At 41.1% G+C, this 25230-nt stretch overlaps 1 protein-coding gene across 1 annotated transcript in view; it reads right to left on the bottom strand.

The window, feature by feature from the left end:
• Positions 1 to 17879, bottom strand: part of LOC108873537 (receptor-type tyrosine-protein phosphatase gamma-like) — a 408789-nt gene extending 390910 nt beyond the window's left edge. Inside the window, 1 exon segment of the mRNA XM_051074772.1 lies at positions 17252 to 17879. Within this exon segment, the coding sequence (XP_050930729.1) occupies positions 17252 to 17345 (94 nt within the window). The 5' untranslated portion in view covers positions 17346 to 17879.
• Positions 17880 to 25230: the final 7351 nt, after the last annotated feature.

Below are 25230 nucleotides of genomic sequence, written 5' to 3'. Positions count from 1 at the left end.
GTATTATCTTTTCATATTTTATCATGTCCTTTTGTTTGGTTGCAAAATTATCATCAAACCTGCAACAGACAAACTGACATCAATGTGTTCTTGTTCCTCAGTTAGAGCTACCTTGGATGTAAATTTGCATGTATTGTGCTGGAGATTGGGAGGTGTGAGTGGAACAGGATGAAGCGCTGATGGGATCAGTCTTGAAATGGTGTCTCTGCAGTTCAGAAATGGGTCTCAGAACACAAAACCATTTATTTCACTATTATTATTACAACAATTATCACTGCACCTAGGAACAATGACTTTCTCTGCTGTCAGAGGAATGGATTGGGTGGGGGTGGGGGTGGATGTTTAACTGAGCATAATAACTTTTGGTAGCCATGGCAACCAAGACAAGTGACGAATGATAACCCCCCCACCCACCGGTTCCCTCACTGACTCATGTCCACGATGGCATACAGTGGGTCTGCATCTGAATAAAGCTGCTTTAGCGAACTTTTTTTTTTCTCTCACAGCAACATAATGTGGCCACCACTGGTACACAGAGTGAAGACAGCTCTGGAGATATGGTGGGTCCAGTTTACACATAGCCTTGAATTTTCATGGTTATCTTGTGTAAGGCAGCTCAAACTTTTCAGGGAGATATGCAAAAACTGTCTTTCTCTCTGGTTCTAGCTTTTACAGTGTGAGTATTTTCTGGTTCTCTTTGTCTATGATAGCTTTGAGAAATCTGAGGGCATTTTCCATTTTTCTTTTTCAGTTTATGAATTTAAATATGAATCAATAAATCAATCAAATAATTGGCAAATTAACTTATAATGATGCCAACTAATGACCCAAATACCAAAGTTTCCACTCTGACAGTCTGTGGTATACATAATAAAAACTCCAACCAGCCAGGCATGGTATTATAATTTATGATTACAGTAAAACACTGTTTCTGCACCAGTATTTTTCCCTGTAGATTGGAGAACTGTCTTAAAGCTGTTGTCTGGTCTCCATTCTGTTCATGTTCAAAGTCTTGTTTTATCACTGTGCTTCCAACATGAGTGGCAAGAGGAAAAAAGATTATATTGTGTTACCAGCCATCTGTAGTGCAGCTTAAAACACTTAGCTTGCAACCAAAAATGCCTGTGTGAGTGGGCCTTCCTGCCTTTATTCTGGGGTCTCTTCTGAGTAGAACATACAATGCATCATCCTCACCCACCTATCATACAGCTCAAAACAAGGTTGGATCAATGCCCGACACATATCATAATGGACAAACCGTGTATCACTTTCAACAGGGATATTGGATTCAATGTGTGACTCAGGCAGCGTTACCAAAAGGGATGTAAGAAAACCCCATCTAGCTGACACAACATGCACTCCATGCACCAAAGATTTCGATTTTCACCTCCTGAAAGTTGAAACAAAGTGAGGAGGAGTGTGAAAAGGGGGCTTGTGGCAAGGACAGGAAAATGCGTGACTGTGCCTGCAAGCAGGGCCAAATGTGTGTGTTTTTAATGTGTGTGAGTGTGTGTGCTAATTTTGGATAATAGGCCTGGGAGTGTTGTTGCTGGCTAAAGCATGGCTCCCTGGTTTAATGGTAATTAGATTTTGCTTTTGGTTTGCTCGCCCGGCGCCTGTCAACATCATGTCACAGCAGTAGTCTTTGGAGTGACACCGCCTGAGAGCCTTTTTTCACTGGCCAGAGCCCAAAACAGGGCCACAGGCATGAAGGCAGAGCGAATTACATGGCTCAACAAGACACACAACTACAAAAAGGGTGAGGGGGAAGACAACATAAAACAGCAAGTGATGGTAGAGTAAGATGAAGGAGAAAAAAAAGAAAATTGTTTTCAGAATACTGATACAAGGGCTTTTGAAATGTCTGAGTTTAGACACAGATACAGAACCAGTAGTAGGTGTGTTCAAGTGTGCAGGGTAATGAATGCATGGCCAGTTAGTGCAACGAGCGATACACTGGGTTTGGCCAGTCTCCCAGGAAGATGAAATTTGACAAACTTCACTCATAACTTGGACCCAATCATTGCAGAAGTAGTTTTGACTGTTCCCCCTACATCATGGAAATGTGGCATGTGGCAGTGGTATGTCAGTTCATTCCTACATGGCTCTCCATCCATCCATCCATCCATTCATTCATCTGCCATCTCTAACTGCTTGCTTCGGAGGGGTCTCTAAAACAGTAAGTAAGTAAATCATGTTACAGTGAATTGGAATGCAGGCTCTGATTAGATTACTGATTAAATTGGCATTCTAACACTGATGAGCTGCAGTTTCAAAGCAGCACAAGATAACGATGCCAATTTGCACCAGACTTGATTTACAATACTCAGCTAACCCTAAAACCAAAACTGGGTTGGTTTTAATGTTACAGCTAAATGGTGTATATAGATTCAGAGGGTGAAACTGTAGCCAGCTGGAATATCATGGTCAAAAAAACCAACAAGTTAAGATTATTGATCACTAATTGGAATTAATTGTAAGTATATCAATGAGGTTGTGTAGTGTGTCTTGAAGCAATATAATGATTTTCACTAAGTGGTGGCAACCAGCAAGAGGTGGAATTAAAATTCAACAGGTTAAAGTGAGAAATAACAAAGGCCATTGTAAACGTTGCAATGCCGGTGATGACTTTTCTGTATCGCATCTAAAAGACTCTCAGTTGCATTTCTGTTGAGCGCTGTAGCTTTGGTTTGTTAATTTGTTTTACATATATATATATATATATATATATATGATTAATCAATAATCATTTATTTTCCCAATGATTAATCAAGGAAAAATGCCAATCCCTGGTCAACAACACACAGATAGCCTCTGCTGTGGATGACTGATATTATGAAAATTTAACATTAAACATATATACTTTTACACTTTTATATTTTAATAACTATTTACCCTTAAAATCATCAGTGCATATTCATAGCCACTTCTCTTTTAAGATTACAGCACTACCACATACTAACAGGCTGTTAGGAGCACTCACTCTTTTTGTCTCTCATTGAAATGATGAGTAAGTATCCAGAAAGCCCAAAAAACAAACATGAATGGTAATGTCCTGTTGTGGAGGCAAACCCAAATGGCTCCAACAGATAATTCCTCATCCAAACAGTGTTCATTAGCACTTGGCAGTGTAGAGAGGCAGAAGCTCTTGGACTGAAAGCAAATGCATTCATTTCATGTGGGAGATAGAGATTGCTTCCATGGAGGATGTTACCTGTTCATATGAGGCAGGCACTATTACACTATCCTCATTCCCGTCATATAGACTCTTTCCTTGCCTTCACCTTTCTTTCACTTACAGATTCTTTTGTGATTTTAACTGTGTGTAAGCAATATTTTTCTCATGTTAAGTTACTCCTGCTGCACCTGATGATGTGAAAAAAAATTCTGCTTCAAAAGCTTTGGCTAATTCATTTAGTCTCAGAGGAACATGAACTGGTGCTGTGCATTAGTGGGATACCCATTCTCTTGTTGGCATTCTGTTTGATAGTTTGATCCCACCGCTCATGTAAATCAATCAACGAAACATTTCAATTTCAGGCAAAAATATTTGCATTTTGTTTTCAGCACAATGTTCTTGGTGGAGTTGACTGGACACTAAATCCAGTGTCTACAAGAGTGCTCTCAGAGATGTATGGTGTCTTTAAATGGCTGTCTTTCTTCAACTTGTGTATCCGCCCTCTAATTCTAACACAGTCTAACCAAACAATGTATTCTCATGCCCAACCACTCCTGCAGACACAGCTACAGACTTTAGATTACAGACAATATATATGAGCCTAATATTCTTTTCATTTTTTTTCTTCCCTGATGGGATCTGTTGGCTCAGTGGCTAGTACTGCAGTCTCATAATTAGAGCGTTTTGAGTGCAATCTCCATCAAGGGAAGACACATGTTCCTAACAGCTCTGTTCAGATGATGGCAGTTTCTTTACTTTGCATGTCCCTCTGCTGTCTCATGACTTTAATGTATAGGAAATTATACTTCTCCTTAAAATGATGTGCACTTGAGATGTTTTCTTTTGATGGCTTACTGGTTTGAACTATTGTCTCATACACAGAGGGTGGAGTTTGGTTTCCTACTTAGTTAAATAGTTAGTTTAAACTCCTAGTTAAATACTGAATCCCTGTGGCCTCTGAACTGTTTGGCCTCTGGTAAGTATAAATAAAATTATAAAATAATAATGAAAAATGAAAATGATTGTTAATTGCAGCTCTGAATGAAACAAAACTACAAAGTAACTTACTGTCAAAAGCCAAATTCAAATGATTCAGTTTCCCTAAAACAAATGTTTAGATAGGGAACAGATTACAACAAGCACTGAATTAGCAGTAAAGCTGTTTTCTGGCCTTTGGCACACACACACTGAATTACTTGGCCATTCTATTCTCTCTCCCAGTGTGGCACCTAGAAAATACTTGAGAAGCGTCAGGCTTGGCTGGTTTCCATTCGATTTCCCCTGCGGGTCATCCATCGGCCTGGGGACGTGGCGAGCTGGAGCAACCCAGCCCCGAGGTGATTAACGGAAGAAAGATGGCTGCAGTTCTCCAGCGTAAATCCAAAGGCGTTTCAGGTGGAACATGGGTGCTTGTCTAGCAGTGAGAAATGGGGGAGGCTTCACCTCATCCAGCACTGAAAACCTCTCTCCCTCTCTGTCCTTACACCAGTGTTAGAAAATGTCTCAAAACAAAGAGAAGTCAGTATAAAAAGGAGTTAGGGGAAGATGAGAAGTCAAACAGAAGATTTTAAACACAAAACAGATAATAAACAATAGACAGCTACACTCACACTCAGAAACGGCAGAGGAAAGAAGTACTGAGGCTGAGAGTGCTAAAGTGGAAACCTGTGCACCCTGGGGTGATATTAGTGAACCCCATCTGTTGAACATCTGGTGCGAGGATCCAAACACCTCGAGCGGCCTGCTCAGGAAATCTTAAATTTAGCAGCCATGCTCTCGCAGAGGGCAAGACAAGCCTTGGTCCTGCTGAGACCGATGGAGACGACAGCCAGGTAAACACTCAATTCATCATCCACCTGTAATATGAGATAATGTCTCTAGATCTGCAATTACTGTGTACTTACTTATCTATTCACCTTTACAATGCAAAAAATTCTGACAAATGTCGATCTGAAGCTGATGGAGTGATAAGTGATTGTTTCAAATTTAGTCCACTGCATGCTGCCCTGCTGAAACCTTCTTTCCTTAATCCCTTCATATGTTTGTTTTTCCAGTTAACCTGGATTAATCTCTCTCTGCACAGATGTAACTGGACCGTTGCATGAGATGATTTATCTGCAAGAATCAAATTACAGTCAGATTGATGGTATAACTGTCTTGCAGAAACCAGTTAATTTGTATAATAAGTCGTCTTAGCTGATTGTTCAGTGGCTGCAGTCACTCACGATTTGTCAAACTGCCTTCGTTCCAGTGAACCCCCAATTATATGCTCAAATTGCCCAAAGCAATATTTTTGGTCAATTGTCATAACCTGAACTCTATGATTGATTTTTAATCTACAAATTGCATTACCTGTCAGTGTCTATCTGTATGTATCAGAGTAAAAGACAGGTGGAAGTCATTGCAGGGAGTGAGCGAAGTCATCCTGGATAACTGGAGGAATGGAGTGATGGAAAATATTTATTGCCACCTTAAAGTTGACATTTTTGGCTCAGAAAGGAATGTCTTGATGACTACTGGATGGATTGCCATGAAATTTGGTGCAAATATTTATATTCCTGATTGGATCTTTGGATTGAAATTTAAACATCTTTAAATCTCACATCATACATGGATCTCTCTGTAAATCTGCCACACACATCTTCTTGCACTCTCATGCTCACAACCGTGAAAAAGTGATATCACTTACTGAAAACCTTAATTTGAAACCAGCATCTCTAGCTAATTTAACAATTTGTCGCTCTACAATGAGCACTGCAGCCTCACCGTGCCATTAGCATGACCACTGATGTTTCTGGGAGAATTCCAGAGATTTCAGTTAGATAAATGTCCTGATTTTGTCACAGTGCCCAACAGCTCCCCATGGTCACGATGTTCAAAACAAGGGTGAGCTTTCAGAGGAATTTCAGAGACCGGTAAAGTACTACGAAACATTTTCAGGGGATATCATTCAGCTGTTTTTGGTGGTTTGACTTTGCAACACATGCATTCAATTATTTACAATTAACCAGCACAAGCCTACCAATAAACTATTTTCTACTTATGTTTTTATACTTGCTCTTTTTCAGTTTACATAAATTAAATATTCGTATGATTAATTAAATATGCTTATGTAGGACTAAAGCCTTGGAATTAAAAATCAGATTTTTGTGATTTGAAAATGACATTCATGATAAGTGTGCCTGTCAGTGATTTTCCTGATATAAAATGTTTCTATGCCAATTTGTGGCAAGACATGGACCTAAAGTAATTTAAAGAAGGAAGAGAACTGATTTGCAGTGTCATAAAATCTTCCACAACCCTTATTTCACAGTGGGTCAGAGGAAGAATTGGCTCGGAGATTGAGAGACAAACACAAAACATGAAGTCAAATATGACAGCTCGAAGAGGACAAAGCAATGAAGAGCAAGGGTGCTTAAGGCACAACAGAGATGTAAGATAGAGAGAGGTCACGAGAGATTAAGAAAGAGGACAGGGCATTGCTGTTTAAACCACCTCCCCCTGGAACTAAGACAAATTGGGCTGTGCGCGCGTCTCGGTGGCCCCCAAGTCCCTATCTCTCTCTGAGGAGGAAGCCAGCGTCTCCCAAGCATTAAAGTGGAAAAACCAACGCCACTGCAAGAATTTAATGAGAAGGGCTCTGCACTGCTCTCTGCTCAGTGTGTGACACCACACTTCTAAGCATGTAGTGATTTTTTACTCTGTCTCTCTTCTTTATTCACTGCCTTTATTCCCACTGCCTACACTGGAGGAATGAAGTGGATATCCAAGCTTAAAACCTCCCCAGCCCACTCAGTCCTCAGTGTTAGAATGCAAAAAACACCACATTTTCCCTCAGCACACTTATCGGGTCATTTTTGTGATGCAATTTAGATTAATATTCCTCCCACATTTTGCAAATCCTTGTTTACCATAGACAGAGTTGGATGGATGCATAATGGATGGATGGGTACAATACAGACACAAAGCACATTGCCAGCCAACCTCAATCAACAGTGAAAAAAACATACCATTGCCTTGTGGTTGCTATTAATGATTATTTGCATTAGGTCTGCTATTTTGTCAAGGTATTGTTTTATATATAAAATGATGCCCACTGCCCATGTAACATTGTACTGTAGTACAATGTAGAACATCAATGCTATTCAGGGTGTGGAGAGAGAATGTAGTCAGATCCAGGCAAGACCATCAGCCTGGATGCGGATTAATTTTCAGTATTATCCAGTAAGAAACTTAAGACTTGAGAGCAGACCAATATCATTTTTATGTTAAATCAACTTGCCAAATCCTAATGTGTGAAAAGATGATTTCAATTAATTACAGTTAAATCCACTGATGCAGAAGAAGTGCAAACACTAGGAGTTTTGTTTTATGTAATACAGACACTGTATCCTTTCCCACTCAACCTTCCCACTTGCAGAAATACATTTACCACTGATCAACATCCATCTCTCTGGGCTAAAGCTCCTGCACTGACTTTAAACAGATCACAGCCAAGTGGCTCCATAGCGGTGTGCACAACACGAAAAATGAAAAACAGAGCTGAAAAGAAGGTTTGCGTTCCCTCTGTAAATATTTGATCAAGGTAGAAATGACGAGCAGCCATGAGATTGGAGTGCAGCCACTGACTTTTTTTTTCTTTTGGGGAACTGCTTATGTGAGGTTGGGGGACCAGGAGAAGTGAAGGGTGCAAAAAATTAATTTACTGGGAGTAGGAGGCAGGAGAGCTCACAGGCGAGGGGAGTGGGGGTGTGAGTTGAAAGTGGGGGAAGGGATTGATGGATGAACATTTCCAACACTGGTCTGATTGAGTGATAAAACAAGTCTTATGAATGAATGCGCATGGTGTTAAGCCAGTGTAAGAACACACACATTATGTCAGAAAAACACCCTCCTACAAACAGAAAGTTTTACACATACACACTAATACACAGTAATTCCTCAGTCTCCAAACAATTTCACCGGGCATCCAACAGAGATAGATGTGAGAGTTATTACTCAAACTGTAAACATCAGGTTGGTGGAAGCAATTCACTCAAAACTCAACAACTTAGTATTACTTTAGTGTTATTGGACCTGTATAACTCCTAGTGAGGGCAGCACAAATGAAAACAATTAGTTAATGATAAACGCTAAAATGAGTTTGACAGATAACACAGGTAGAGAGGAATTATAAAGTCAGTGTATAGTTCCACAGCAAGTTAGCTTGCTCTAGCTAACATTAGCCACCATAAGCTACTTGTCGTATCTGGCCAAGTAAGGCTGTTGGCCCCTGTGTGTGGTAAACAACAGTGTGTTTTACTGCTTGTGAGTTTACCATTGTATGTTTTTAGAGAATGTGTTCTCACTTAACTTGGGGAACCTGTGAAAGACAGATTAAATATATTGTTTGTAACGCTGGCTTTGCATTAAAAATGTGTAGCCTTCAAGTCCAAACTGAGAGCAGGTCAATGTCACCTAAACAATGTTGTTGGCAAAGTGTATTTCTCCTCATAATGACATGACATGAATTGGTTTTGATGATTAAAATGTGTATTCTCCTGTATTTATTATTGGAACATCTGATTGCTTGTGTTGCTACTTTACTGCAGCCTGATGTCAGTGATGAACCCTCTGAGTAAAAGATGATTATCACTGATGGAAATTATATCCAAAGCTACAAAAATAAAACCTAGGTTGTAAATAGTCTGGTTTCCTCTCAATGTCGGCGTCTAAGCCAATGGTGGCCATCTGTCTTTATGAAATTATAATATCATATTTATTTTCTCATTAACAGCCAAGGAGGTGATTTTTAAATGTGTCCTTACGTGTCCTCAACACTTTGCATCTTGATGCCGACTTTGAGATTCATCCTGAATCCTAATTTTCATCACTTAATTCATTAATGACTTTTACTGCAAATGCTACTTTGTGAGCACTTAACAACTGTAAAATGAAGTTATATTGCGTGTGTCCATGGGCGTGCGTGTGTGTATGTGTGTCACATACATTTTTTTCAGTCTGGGGAAAAAATGGGATTTAACTTTATGGCTTGATTGAGCTTGGCTGGCAGTTAGAGCTGCAGCTATAATGTGTTCAGAATAATAATCTAAGGTTACAGAAGCATGTTATGTGACCAGGGAGGGGAGAAACCCAGAGGGCAGCAACAAAAATCAAATACAGTTGTATGAACCAGAAAGAAAAAGAAAGAAGGAAATAGGGATCATGAGTAAAGAGAAAGGTAAATAAGTAGAAATGGTTAATTGACTCTATTCAAAAAACAATAATGGGGAGATGGCACAGCAAGAGCACAATGAAGGGCTGAAAGGAAAGCGAAAGAATTAGTGAATAAAGAAAAAAAGGAAAAAGAATGGAAGGAAAGATAACAAGGAGGGAAAGAAATTTGTTAGAAGAGCAGAAAGAGTGCGTACTACAAAGAGATAATGAAACAAAAGAAAATGTGGAAAGAAGGGGAAAAGAAGAAGAGCAGGAACAAAGGAGAGAAAAGGGAGGAAGGAAAGAATTAAGAGCAAATGAAAAAATAATGTGGAAAGAATGGATAAATGAACAGTGGAAGGTAAAAATGGAAGGAAGTAAAGCACAGCAGGAAAAAAAAGGGGAAAAAATGAGTTAAGAAGCCAAAAAGAAGAAGAGGGACTAGGTGAAAAGCTTACTAAACTGTTAAGTAAAACATGAGGACTGTTGCCTAACTGACACATTGAATATCATAGCAAGATGGTGACATTTCTTTCACCTTTCTAAGGGAGAAAGTAGCTGCTTCCATTCTTCTGTCAGCAGGGATGACTGATGGAAGCCGAGTGAAGTGCATTTCACCATTCAAAATGAGAAAGCGTTCTGGGAAATGGCAGGAACACCCATCTACACCTTTCACGAGTGTATTGGAGAGCTGTCACAGCTCCAGAGTGAAGGGCCACCTATTGAGCCTGACAAAAGAACACAAAGTGTCTGAAAGTCCTGACATGTGCCAAGGTGGCGGCGGGGTGACTGTTGCCTAAAGAACCACCTGGCAACCGTCGACCCGCTCCCTGTCAGGAATATCCCATCAAATTGCATCTTACAGCTTCCAAAACGACCGGCGGTCACAAGTTTCAATCTACTGGGGAAGGTGGAGCGCAAACTCTCTCTTTGGCTTTCGTCGTGTCCATTTGTTTTCCCATCTCATCCTTCTCCCCTCACTTCCCAGTGTTTGTTTGGTGTCGCCGTCGGTTTGGCTCGTTAGACTCCATGCCAGCCGACAGCCTGTCAGTCTAAGCTCCTTTTAACACTCAGCAGCCCTGCACAGTGACACAGAAGCTCCCCTGGCATAGCGCTTAGCAAAATGGAAAAAAGGGCTTGGCTGCATACACCTCTCCACTCTCATCAACATCTCATGCTGTCTCTATGTCGTTCTCGTTCCTCTTTGTTTTTTCCCGTCTCTGTGTTGTTTTTCTGCCTGCACGCAACCGCAGCCTGCCAGGGTGTCTTGCAGCATTTATTGGTTTAACAAGAGGGAACGGAGACAAAAAGAGAGAGAAAAAGTATACAGGCTTTTTGTAAGAACATTTAACGAATCTTTTACTGTTGCTGTTGCCTGTAGGGCTGGGTAACACATGAAATCTTTTATACCGGTGCCAATACTGCATTAGAGTTTTAACAAAAAAATCAACATTTTGAACAATTGATCAAATGACATGTTCTTTAAAAGGATCGATCCATGTCTGCTGGATATGTAATAATATAACTGTTTGATATGTGTTTGTCAAGACAGTAATGTGTCATATCTTGTGTTATTCAGTTTGCTGTCAATTTCCTGTGTTCCCCAGGTGTAAAAAATCAGTTAACAAGCTTTAAGAAATTCTTGTTTTTGGCACTTTGGTGGTTTTCAGTACTTAAAAAAAAAAACTGATAGGTACCAGTAAGGTACAAATCCATCACACATGCAGTGCAGTGTGTTCTGCTATTGTTTCCCTTTAAAGACAGTGCAGCTTAAACTACAGGGGAAAGAAACTGCCTTCAAAGTATGTTTGATGCTGGATCTACAGTAGGCTTTTTCCCAAGAACATTAGTGAGAAGTATGAATGAAATGTCTGCCTCAGAAGAATGTTTGTGATAATGGCAGGGGAAAGCACATATGGCAGCTAACACAAAACCGTGCCGGAAGCAAACAAGACTTAGCAAAGCAGAACGAACAGAGTGAGAAAAGTGAGCGGAGATGGGAGGAGGTGAGTTGACGATGCTGTTGGAAAGCAGCTCTTACAGGCCTGACTGAACTAAATTTCAGGAAGCATCTTCCAGAAAATGATAGGGGGACACCCACTCGTCCTCTCCAAATTAGCAGGCAGTGGACTTGATTAAAACAGCGAAGCGGAACAATGGAGAGGGAAAGGAAAGAAGAAAACGTGAGAGTTTGGTGACTGCCGAAGAGCAGCCCGGTGAGTTGCAGAGTAACAGAGCCCAGCATGACAGCCCCATCTCTCCATTGTCAAGCTGCACTGTGGGGCCACGAGCTTATGAGGTGCACAGGGGAAAAAAATGATGCGAAACAGATTAAAAGCCTAACGGTACACTCAGCTGAGCAGAAACACTGATCGAAAAAATCAAATATGATGATGCTCCATGCTTGGTTCCACTCACACTATTCTTATCATTAGCATCTTGCCACTTAATATCATCATTACTATTGTTTTCATTATTGGACCTATTTATCTTTAGTTTCCCCCTTTGTGCAGCAAAACAGCATCATTTCCTGCTAAAAATCAATAGTACAATAGAAAGGATGTTTTTTTTTTTTTCTTAAATCCGGCTGCCAACCCACCCCCCATCACGCTGCTAACTCCTAATGATATGGTTACTGCTACCAACACCGCATCCTACATGGATAACTGCCTGACACCACCCCTAACACTCCCACTGCATCATGCATACACATCATACACACATGCATCATACACATACTGATAAAAATATCCACGCACACAAGCGATGACAAACGCCTCCGTATCTTTTAAGAAATCTATGAGGGAAAGCTGGGGTGGCGTCGACGGGCTCTGTGCTGTGACCCATGAGCCGACACGTCAGCGTGATCCTGACCACAGCAGAGGCCAGATAATAGCTCGGTGAGCACTGATGATGATGGTGATAATGTTGGCAACTGAGGGCCACGAAGCATGGCCGGTCCATTCCTTAAATGTCAACCTTCCCCTGTATCACTGCAACAAAAAAAGGCTAGGGAAAAGGTTCACGACACGGAGGGCTGCTCAGAATGGTTAACAAACCCAATTGTCTCATTTGTCCGTGGATTTAAAAGAAGCAGAAAAGGTGCACGTGTATGCGCATACACACGCAGCAGAAAAAGGAGGGTGAATTAAAAAACATAAGGGAGGAAGGAGACAGAGATAGATGGAAGGAAGGGTGTATGTGTTTGTGGAGGTGAAAAGATGTGCTAGCTCAGGGACTTGTGAGATTACAATGACTGTTCTGTTTTTCCTCCCAGCCAGGAGCGACAGGGCCCATTCATTTTTCACAGCAGAAAGCGACACATTGAAGGCGAAACATCTCTCTCTTTACTTGTCTCTTCTGTTTTCTTCCTTTTCTTTCTCTCTCTCCCTTCCTCCTGTGTGTTTGGTTAACCCAGGGCTGAAGTGCAGCGCCGTGACAGGGGCGTGATGCCTCAACACTGACACCGCACACCGCAGATGGAAAAGGGAAAAGTGATGCCCTGTGTCAGCTAGCAGACACCCTGCAGTGATGTTCAGTGCTTTCCATCCCCCCCAAAAAACAGATGTTTTTGTGGCTGAAAACCGGCCATTATGTGGGCGACCGGGGGGCGTGTTGGCAGCGGTCAGGTCACTCGTGCGGACACAGCAGAGCTGCACAAACTTCCTGTATTTCTAACTGCACTTGGCATAAACATTGCAAGTGTTACTTTGCAGCAAGGTATGACATCATTAAGGTAGACTCCTGAGAAGGCAATGTGCTCTACTCAACACTGCAGGTTGGAGCTGAGGCCGTAATGGCCCTGCAGAAGAGGAAATCACAGGGAGCCGCTTCAGAGATGAAGATGACAAGATGTACGCGTGACATGAGATAAATCACTGACGTCTTTTTCAGATGCCTCTCCTTGAGCTTTTTTCCACCAGGTCATGGCAGAGAGTGAGAATCTTTTATCACGTTTCACTGCGGACAGTCAAATTAACAACACAGTTTTTTCAAATCATACGATGCCGTTGATTAGACAACGGGCATGAATTCATCTAAAGAAAATGACAAACCTACAGCAGCCACATAAGAGATGTGTTTAACAGACACACCATACTTTAACACTCCTCAACATGAGCCTCACTGTCAGAGATAAACGTGAATCTGTTCATAGCCAGTTTTTTAAATTTAATATTGTTTCCATTTACCTTTAATGATTCTTGAATATAATATTACACAGTCTTATTTATACATCTAGTTTTCATATCATTTTTTTTTGTCTAATGTGGTGATCTGCTTTTTTTTCGCTCTCACAGTACTGACAAGTCTTTGGAATATTGCTGAAACATGTTGATTTGTGTTTGAAACTGACAAAGATCTGATAAGATCTGATAAGCCGATAAGACACCAATACCAGAAAAAATACCCACACATAATACATATGCATCTTTGAACATAGGTGCAACCAACGGTCTTTAAACAAAGAACCTCACTCACCATCACTTTAATTTTACACCCAATAAAACAGAAATGCAAAAAATGAATTTGGTATAAGTTTTTTTTTTTTTTTTTTAAGCCGTTACCTAAGCAACTCACATTTGCATGTGGCCCACGAGCGACATATTTTCTATGGAAAGCCGATCTTGCTTTTCCCAACCCAATCTCCCAGCTAAGAGCCTTATTAATAGAAAAGAAGAGCAGGCTGGAGGTAAGGAGAGCAGCACTGAGAGCCTGCAGATGATGATACCCACCAGGAGAGAAACATACTCATCTCTGTTTCTACATCATCTGCCAGCCGTTCTACATGAACCAGCCACCTTGGGCTCGCTCGAAGCCGATATCATGACAACACGCGGTGGAGCCGAGGGGAGAGAGGGGAGTGAAAGAGGAGGTCAAGTAGAGAGAGAGGGAGAGAGAGAGATTATCATTGTGTGAGGTCTGAGCCGTGGATCTGCCCTTTGGTGACAACGCTCACTTCCCCAGACATTCATTGTGTCACTAAAACATTACAAACTGGTGACTGAAAATCAGTCCATCCATCTGTGTCTGTCGTTTTCCTGCGCATAGTCTATATTTCATTTGAAATTGATTTTCCTCTGCCAAAAAAGGTGTCTTAAGATTTTTGTATTGATTTATTATTTTTCAAAAGACAGAGTGACATGCAGATAGTTTTGACATGTATCATTTCTCTGTGCAGAATACCCCACCCCAGTTTCCTGTCACAGTAGTTATTCTTATATTTTACTTTTTATAATATCTGTACAGCCATTACAGATATAGCCACTGTTTTTTAATTGATTTCTTAGATGATAAAGCACCCTGTCTAGTTGTTGGATGTGTTACATCTCCTTGCAATATATACAATGAAACCAGACAGTTTCACCTGCCAGTGAGCCACTTATTCATCAGTAACTACTGCATCCTGATTAAATGTATGAATGCATTTTGTTTTACTCATTTTCAATATCGGTTCTGTGAAAACCAAGTGGCTTGATTTCCAACACTGCATACAATCAGGAACCAGCACAAATAAATTCTCAGCCTATGGATCAAACTATCCTTCCATCCATCCATCCTATCTATCCCTTCATCTATCCACCAGTACCATCCATCTCTCACCGCCGCTCTCTCTTCTGCTTCTGGGCTTACTTGATTTGATTTCTCTCCAGATTTGAGATCAGATGGAATGCAAGATGAAAAATGAAGGGGATGAAGGGGCACGACAAAAATCCTGAATGTCTAACAAGAGCTCCATTTCCAAAACTGAAAGTCAGTCTATCAACCATAACAGTATGGATTTGTTAAAGCAGTGGCTGTGTTCATTGGTCAACAGGGCAGCCTTGTAAATTGCTTCGACTCTCTCACTACTGTGTGCGTGTGTGTGTGTGTGTGTGACGTCGCTTAAGACTCATAGAACATATAAGAGTCATCAAGACGAGCTGAGAAGTAGGCTAATACTGTCCGACTAACTGGATCTGCAAGAACGCGTCATATCCACAGACAGCGACTTCACCACAAGCCCTGATGAATTTCAACACTAGAGTGGCTCCTCAGGCTCAGAGTTTTGAGGGCCACATTGAATCCACAATGCAATAGAGGGTCATTAATGTGCTCCTCAGATGACTAGGAAGATAGAATTAGTGAAACCTGTTTGTTCATCCAATCTGCTACACAGGGAGTGGAGAGCACAGCCGGGGTAATAATATATCAATATAATATCAAAACCGGGACATGACTCAGTGTCAGGGCTTTCCTCCCGTTGTAATATAAGGGGCTGCATTTTATATTTGTCATTTAGTCATTTTACAAGCTGAGTTAAATTTCTGAGCAAATGCGTTTGTGCTGGTTGGGTGAAACAAACACTGACACTCTATAACCGACCTGTCATTCTCTTTTACTAAATTTCCTTGTGTGTTATTATCTGAATGCACTATTTGTTGTTCCTAAAATGATATCCCTGATATAGATCTAGATGTATTTAGTAAAATATTTACCTTTTTTTTCACATCATCCAACCTCTATCTCATTTTGCTTGTACTGGTATCGGGCATCAAAGATGCTCCCAGATGGAGCTCCTGCCTATCTATCTATACGAATCTTTTGGGGCTGGGTGGGTGGTGGCGAACATAACAACGTGGCAACTCCAGAATCAAAAGCAGAAAAGCTTTTGTTGGGTTGCACAGTGTGTAAAAGTGTCAGATCTTCCACAGCTAGAGGGATCTAATGTATATGAACGCACTGGTCAAGGTCAAATTTGATTTGTTGGATTTATTTTCCATTTTGATACAACATCTTTCTCCTCCTTGCAGTATGAGAGTGAAAACAACAGAAATGCTGCCGTTTTTCTTCAGATAATGGATCCTGGAGGTTTAAATACTGAAGGCTTTGGACCTCACGAACTGGGGTCCGGGCCCAGGGGTCTTTGATTTAGCTATAATTGGAGCAGAGAGTTCTTCTTTGCAAAATGAATGTGGGAAATAGTTCAGTTCTGTTATATAATAGCTGGAGATTAGCCCAATTAGAAAAGTAAGCATGTGGGACAGTGTGTGTGTTTTTTTTTCACAATTCCAAAGCAAAGCAGCCTCATCAGTGTTTCACAGCCATATGGGCGAGAAGAGTCGGTTCTTATTATTTGTGGATCCGCTGTGCGGGTCTACATGGCAACCCCAAACACAGACATGTGGTCTGCTTTCCCCTCAGTACAAATCTGAGCCTCAACTGCATTTTTAGGTTGTGTGTGTCTGAGTGCGTGAAGAGGCTTCACAGCCCTGCTGTCTTGCTCCAGGCAGTGAGATAGCGGCTTTGGCGTACGCGCCGCCGGCTGAAAAAACCATCACATCTTCCTCCTTTTATCCACTCGTATCCCTGACCCAACTACCAGCCTGCCATGTCCAATGCTCCTCTAATTGCACTCCAGCCGGATATATCTTTTCTTTCCCAGCGAAATCGTTATTTACAGATTTTACAAGAAAATCAAGGGGAGATGCGAGCGCCGAGGAAAGGAGGACTGAGTTCCATCGGAGGAAAGAAAGCAGGGAGAAATTAAGTGATGAACTTGTGCTTTGAATGGGTATGAGCGGGTTTAGATAGGTCACCCAACTGTATTGAAATCCTTTCACTAGCTGTTTTTTTTTTTTTTTTTTTTTGCCTTTCCGATAGTTCCCAGTCTGTGTGTGCCGGTGCCGGTACCGGGGAAGCGCATCAAGCCAAACGGCACGATTATTCCCAGCCACTGACCCGGTACAGGATATTCAGTGAGGGGAACTTGACTTTATTATATCAGCCTGTTAGATATGCGTTTCATCCCTGCGACAGTACACTGACAGCCACATTCCTTCATAGACATAAGCAACAAAAAAAAGACCAGTGTTTTGACAAGCAGGGTACGAAACTTACCAGGATGACAGTCGGCCCACAGGAGCACGTAGGCTGGCAAAATGAGAGAGAAAATCCACCAGCAGCGAAAACATGATTGCAGTAGCCTCCACATTGTAGTGATGTGCACGTCGACATGCAAACAAGAAGAAGCAACAACTGTTGAGTTTCTCCCTTTTGCGGTCAAATTAGCGACGCCTTCGCTGCGTAAAAAGCAGCGCCGGAGACGCAGCGCAGACCGAGGTTGTGTACGGTGGAGGTGGAGGGCGGAGAGATGTAGTTAGAGGTCCAATAAAGAGTCTTTCCGTCCCTAAAATCCCCCCGATATTCCCGGATATGAGCATAACACTCAGATACTGATGGTTACGGAGGGGCGTATGAATGCAGCGGGGGGGGGTGGGAGTGGGTTAGAGGAGACAAGCTGAGACGGGTCCGCACAGCGCGTTGTCGCTCATGCGGCTGCGGCGGCTGAGGGAGCGCTCGTCGGACACACGGGGAGGGGAGAGTCGGTGTTGGTGGTGGAGAGGTGCTGGAAGCTTCCCATTCCTCCATCCATCCAGGAAGTAAAGCGTGAGTCCAAGTCTAGCAGAGACTTTAAAACAGTCTTGAGTAGGGAGAGAGCGAGAGAGAGAGAGAGAGAGATACACAGAGAGAGAGAGAGAGATGTGGGGAGAGACAGCATTCATGCTTCTGGATCCTAGCGCCGGCGAGAGTTCGCTCAGTATAATATGCACATGTCCCATAATAACAGGTAATAATAGATATGTGCTCTCCAGGGGGTCCTCGAGCTTGTTCATATTAATGACCCCAAAATAGATCCACATTCAACAAAGCACCAGAGGATTTTGTCCTGGAGGGATTCCAGTCTGGAGGGAAGGTGTTTAGTTATGATTTATTAGGCTTATTGGATTAATCGTGGGCATTGTGAGGTGTTATGCGTTTCTATCACTATGAAGACCATGTGAGAGGAAAAAAGCTCACATAAAGACCAGCCTATTTCTATGGTACACACCTTTTTGTGATCCTAGTTAGAAGCCATTGCTTTATAGTTTATCTATATAACCTGCACACTGATGGCATCTTGACATGTCATCATGGTTTGCCACACATTGAGATACACCCCTGTCCTAATGTCAACTGTCTGAAGCTGCAGTTTTTGTTACGCAGAGCGACATAATGCAGCTATACCTTACCTTGACTACTACTTATTTCTAGATGGCACATCCAATGTGTGCTATGCATGTCAAATGATAACACCTGACACTGCCATATCACAAGCAAGTGGGCTATTAATGGTGAAAAAAACTACAGTGAAGATGGTGGTGTTTTCTCACTGAGCATCTGATGTGGAGTGCACATTTAAATACAAGGTTCTAAAGCTGTTCCAACAACTTTGTCAGACTTGGATGGATGGAAGATTTTTTCTATTCATTTGAGGAGATTACAGATAAATGAAGACAAAATAAATGTATCTACATGTCAAATTAAAATGTCAGCCCTAACAGCAGTAAACATTTAGAAACTAAGCAAAAATATGCAGCAATGAAAATATTAAAAAATAACTGCTATGATGTAACTAAACATTTGAGAGTCAATTTTTTCACTCAGGTTGTTCTCTTACTTGTTTGGGGGGGGAGAGATTGGGGAGAGTTATATAATTTCCTGGGTGTGGTTAATGGAGTGGCAGGTGAACTTGTAATTTAATATGGTTTTTTGTATGTGTTATTGTGCAAGATAAACATGTTTACACACTAGTAAGACATTAAGATTGTACTTATACATTGAATTTTGCCATGTTATCCAAACAGTGCTTACTGATGCATCAATGCCATTGGCTGACATTGCTGGATTAGAAGAAAGGATGCTGGCTGGACACCCACAGCTTTGCAGCATGGAGTGTATTTTTCCCCAGGGCACTGAGTAGCTTGGCTGCGGCTACTTTAAACAGTATGTGGTAAGTGACTTGTGTGGGGAGAAGGGCTGTTGTGATATGCATAAAAAGTGGATAGTGTGGTACATATGTTTATAGTGTGAATGTGCTGCATCATGGTGTGCTGGTGTGTGTTTTACCTGTGTTTGCTCCTCTGGGCAACACTTTGAAACCAGTGTGTCCTGATGATATGTTGCATGTACAGATGTGTTGGTTGGGTCACTAAGTATTTATGTATTTCTTTCTTTCTTTCTTTTGATACATTAAGGTTAGTGGATCAGAGAGTGACTGGGGACTTGATATAAAAGACACAGCATTACCTCCAGGCTGGGAAGAGTGACCGCTCTTTTAGCACTTCCTGTGTCTGTTGTGAAATTGTTTCCAGGTGTTTATGTTTGTGGGAAAACACACAGGAACAAATATAGATGATCTGACAAAGAGATGGCAGTAATAGCAGGTTTAAAACTGACTGGAGTGATGAGAAAACTGGGAACAGGTGTGTGAGTGAGCTCAGGTGATTGAAAAGGGAAAACAGGTGAGCAGGTGGATTTGGAAGCAGGAGGAAAGTCTGGGGGACATGTGATGGATGAATGGAGAGTGGCAGAAGATCAAGGCCAGAATAAACAGTGCAGAGACATGAATCGAGTAGGGATGGTAGGTCTAAGGGGGTGAACAAGAGATCACAGAGAAGAAGCCTGACATTTTTTTTTATTGGATATGGATGTAATTTATTATTATTATTATTATTTTTTAACTCAGTAATGTTTGCCTAACCAACTGGAGTGTCCATGTTTATAGACACAGTTCACAGTGTGTTACATGGCCATACACTGGTGATAATTACTTGGCATTCAAGTGGAGATCCTGGAGTTTACCATTTAAGCTTGAATTCTACTAAAAGTATATAAAGAATCTAGAACTTTAATTTGATGGAGTGATGCAGCTGTAAACAGTCTTAGTAAGTGTTGGCGCAAACAAATGGATATACAAATGGTAATATCGATAATAAATATGAAATTTGTCTTCTATGAGTCTTGGCCCCAGCTGCAGATCCACTGATTAATCTACAGTATGTTTTATAAATTGCATCCTGTTGTTTCCATTGTGAGAGGTCTGTAGCATCTAAGACTGTTGAAAACATTATGAAATGACAGCAGAACAGTGGATACAACAGAAAGCCACCTATAAAACTCAGACAACCTTGCTGCTCAATGGGTTGGTTTACCCACAGCAGAATCTGTTATTATTGTTATATAATTTTTCTGAAGCAACAGACATGCAGCTCATATTGTACCTTCTGTTTTTATTTACTGTCCAAGGTTGCACATAATAATGAAAAATACAATGATCATACAATAGAGAAAAACATAAAGCAACTCTGAGAGAAGTCTGACTTCACTCGATGTAATTACATTTTTGATTCATTTACAGAATCATGCTGTCTGGAATGTTGCTATATCATGTCAAAATACTGCTGTGGGGATGCTCCATTGGCTCACCTGGTTAAGTGTGTACCATTAAGTCCTTATTGCTGCAAAGGGTTAGAGTTAAACCCAGCCCAGGCCCTTTGCTGCATGTCACCCCCCTGCCCCCTCTCCCTTGCCTTCTCTGTCTCTCTCCACCATCACTGTCCAATTAAAGGTGGTAAATGCCCCAAAAATGTAATAAATAAATATTGTTGGTTCTGTGGTTCTTTGAAGGTAATCATTAACCTCTGAAAGCTCATCAAATCCAAAACAACTACTGCAGAGAGGCTAAAGAAGAGTATCATGGTCTCAAGTTGGGCACTTAGTCTCTGTCAGCAGCCTGGCGTAAGAGTATAACCTGAGACTGTGGCTCATCAACGGGGACAGGTGAACAGGCCATTACAACACAGCCAAATTCTTCCCACAAGACTACTGGCTATGGCTGTTATCAGCTGCCAGTCACAGAAGTCCAGTCTGTCACTGTTGGGGTGAAAGTGTGTGTAGTGGCTACTTGTAGCTCTAGGGTAAAGGATTAAACAGAGATTTTATTGTGTCCAAAAGCTGCTGGTCAGAATCAGGCCTAGGCCAGGTATTAAAGTTTCTAAGCAACTTAATTTGATTCGAAAATGGCAGCTCATTTGGATGTAATTCATATATTCTGAGTTGAAACAACTTTTGAATTTATGCCAACCAATTCATCAGTTTTCTCACACATCAGCCTCTGTCAAACAGTAAGTGTAACAATGTTACACAATAAATAGGGTTATGTGTTTACCAGGTAGCCTAACAGGCTTACAAGCTAACAGGCTGACAGGCCCTGAGTCGACTCTCTGACCTGTGGTACATGAACTCATCTGGAGAGTCTCAAAGCTCCCAAGCAGTCCTCTCAGTATCTTTGGTGTGCAGGCTTTAGTTCATTCTATACAGGGGTTAGTGTCAGCAGCAGTCCAGTCACTTCCAGGTTTGTACAGATTTGTAGTTTTGAACTGTCTCAGCAGCAGGCACATAACTACAATAAACCTGACAGGAAAACTTGTCACAGTCATCTCCCACAATGCTTTAGTAAGATAAACTTTGTCACACAGTATTCAAATGAGTTTGTAGCTCTATATGAGGTAGGTAATGTCTTCATTTATATAAGGTTGAGCATTAGTTGGGTAACATAAAAGCTGAGACAGACTTTGGAGTGTATTTTCTATTTCCTGAGGACCGTGGGTACCAATGTAGTCTATATACATTTAAAACTCACAGTGTAGCTCTTTTCATGAGCTTTGCATTAGAGTGAAAATATGAAACACTGACATGTCTGTCAGAAAATGACCATTTAGTGACATTAGAACACATTGGGTTGTTTTGGCTAGAATCTGATGACAATCTGATGTTTTTCTTGGGCACAGAGTGTTTATTGTTTGCAGCAACAAAGAAGCAGTATTTAGGGAAAAACAAACTGTTTAGAGAGTTTGTGTATTGAAAAACGTAGCCTAAAAAATGTGCAAAGGTGTATTGGTTTTAGTTTGGGGTAAACGTGATAAAAGTGTATTTGGCCAGGTGAGCAAGTGGCCCCAGGTGGTTGAGGCCAGAAAGTTCAACATGTATTGTAGTATTGTAGTTTATTGTGCTTCCCCCAAGACTACAATACTTGTAGTCTACAATACTTGTAGTCTTCCCCCAAGACTACAAGCACAGCAAGCAATAAGCACCTTGATTACATGAAAAGCATCATGTAACTATAAGTATACTGCCTCAATATATTAACTATACTGAGGGCAGGGGAGTATGGCTGTTAGTGGGAGAGGAGATAAGGTCACACTGAAACTCAAACACAAAATGTAAACCCTCAATAACCCACAATAATTAGTGAGAAGTGAATAAAGGATACAGCAGACATACAGGTAAGAAGGTAGCAGGTGCCCGTCAGAGGAGGCGCTCTGCCAATGAGTAGGCGGCACTCACCACTGGACCTGTGATGCTCCAAAAAATTTTTTTTTAAAATAGCTACTACTACGGCTAGCACCAATATCAATAAACAATACACTAAAACAAAACTTAAAATTGAACACAAGCAAACAAAAGCAAACAACAAAAGCAGCTTCGGCGGTGTATCCAAAGGGAGAGGCAACAACATTAGTCTCGACTGCCACAAAAATAAATCACCAACACCATTGAAGGAAAGCTGCAATTTCCTTGGCTGTCTCATGGAGAGGTACGCAACACCAATTTGTCACAGTTAGTTCTGCACACTGGAACATTGGCTAGCATGGAAACATGACCCAAAAGACTGGTGTGAGGGGATGGGGATGCTCTTACTGTTTATCCCCCTTTTCCACTCAGCCACCAAAAAGTATAGATTCAGCACTCAGCCAACTTTCAGCATTCTCCGCTGTTCCTCAAAGTCCAGAAAGTCCTGTTTAAGTTTCTCATTATGTAAGTCAGCCTGCTTGCTCCATATGTGGGGAGGGAGGCAAAAGTAACTTACTATGTCACAATCACAATGAGGAAGGTTCCTGCTTTCTGTTTATAGGTCACTGCATATGCATATATTAATGCTAATTGCTAGGCCACTCTGGCTGCATCACTAGATAGACTTAATTAGTCTACCTACAGCTTGACTTGCCAGCTGTCTGACTTAGCCCTATACCTGCAGTGCATCCTTCATCGGCTTACTTGACTACACTCTAGGTAATCCACATTGGTTATTACTCACTGTTGCAACCTCACATCTGAAGCAGAGACCTTCTGTAACCGGTGCCCACTCCCACTAATTGCTGGCCTATTGTTGCTCAGGTTGCATCGATAAAATTAGCTGGCTAGATGTAGTTACATCATCACTTGCTATGGCTTAGCACTGGAAGAAAATAGACTTGAAGTGTAAAAAATATGCTCCAGGTCACATTTACATGCACATATTGTGAGTAAAACACCAGCCATTATGTCACTTCTGGACATTAAAATTAAAATATCTGTTCTGTCAGATGCAAGCAAGGATGGACAATTGAAAAACACAGCAGACATGCTTCCAATGTAAACACACCATTAGCTTGAAATACTGCTGTGCAGCCTCACAGTGCTGACTCTTTTTGAGTGAGCCCATTATTGACCTCTGTTTAAACTGCATTCAAGTCCATGTGCCTTGTCTTGAGATATTTGAGTTCCATAGCAGGATAGCATATATTCGCTTACTTGTATATTGATATGAGATGCTAAAACTAGTGCTACATACACTGCCCTTAGCTCCAGCACAATATGTTGAACTACTGATAAGCCATGATCTGGCTCTCCTCTCCATCTATTGAGGGGACTCAAGAGAAGTACCTTTTCCACTGGGTGCATCTGAGTTGGCAGAATAGACTAAACTGATGATGAACTTAAACTGTTAGCGACAGTTTGGTTTAGTCTGTTGTCAGCTGTTGTCAACTTTAGCTGTTCTTGAACAATCACCATTGATATGCCTGACTACCAGCAGGGTCTTAAAATAATACTTTAAATCTATTGAAAAACAGAAAATATATCCCTCTTAAAGTGTTAAAACCTTTTGTTAGATCAAAATAATGATCCTCCTTCAGAGAGACTGCTGTGAGAAAGAGATTTGACTGGGAGGGTCATGATTCTTTCAGCGGGGAGAAAGTCTAACAGTGTGTCAGTCTATTTCAGCAGATGCTGGATCATTCCTCTCCCGCTTCTCCTCTCTCACATCTGAATCACAGTTCATCAATATATCTACAGTATCTGCTGCTATCAAGCTCTCATGCTGAGACTGACAAATTATTACTTTTATGTGACAGAAGTCTCTTATTAGGGGTTGTCTGACAATGAAAGGCTCTTTTTTCACTTTAGTAGCAATTAATTTACAACTGATATAAAAAGCTTCATAAACTTTGCAGCTGCTCGTGTGTAGTACTATCCTTCATCCATTTAGGCAGATCCAAAATCAGCCTTGTCTATTCAACTCTTTTTAAATTAATACAAGTGTGTTAAGTGTCCCATGAAGGCTGTCATGTGCAGCTCTGCCAGTTATCTGTTAGATATTTACCATTGACATGCTATTTTTCTGTTGCAATATGAGAGCAGAATGGTCTGCTCTGCATTGCAACATACTTTAAACAGAGGCTGAATGTTGGACTATTTATTTATAAAATCTTGTTTTTATTTATTTGGCTGGTTCAAATCAAGGAGTAGCACCGATAAGTGGAGGAATCTGCTTTGTGTCAAGACAAAAAGAAGGGAGGACATACTGAAGAATAGTGCATTTGAACTGTTTTTTCAAAAGGCGAAACGGGAAACATAATTACTGTGTCTTGTCAGAAAAGGGGTAATCTGTGATGATACAACTGTAGATAAAACCAGTAATCCATCTGTTAATATGTCTAAAACAAAACATGACTGTCTAGCTGCAGTTTAAAGCTACAGTGTTTATTATACCCTATGATGAAGAATGTTTTATAATAAACACCATACTAATGACTGTAGGAGGACAATGATAATTTTTTTTCTTGATGGTGGTGCTGTAGGATCCCTTGATTTTAATGGACTGTTTAAAATCCTTTGGGAAGCGTCATGTTCTACATTTTGCTGTTTCTTGAGGACAAATTAAAATGTTCTCCTAA

The sequence above is a fragment of the Lates calcarifer genome, linkage group LG12 (assembly GCF_001640805.2).
Source record: "Lates calcarifer isolate ASB-BC8 linkage group LG12, TLL_Latcal_v3, whole genome shotgun sequence".
Taxonomy (NCBI): domain Eukaryota; kingdom Metazoa; phylum Chordata; class Actinopteri; family Centropomidae; genus Lates; species Lates calcarifer.
Note: the sequence above shows the minus strand (reverse complement) of the source record. Positions and strands in the feature narration are given on the sequence as shown.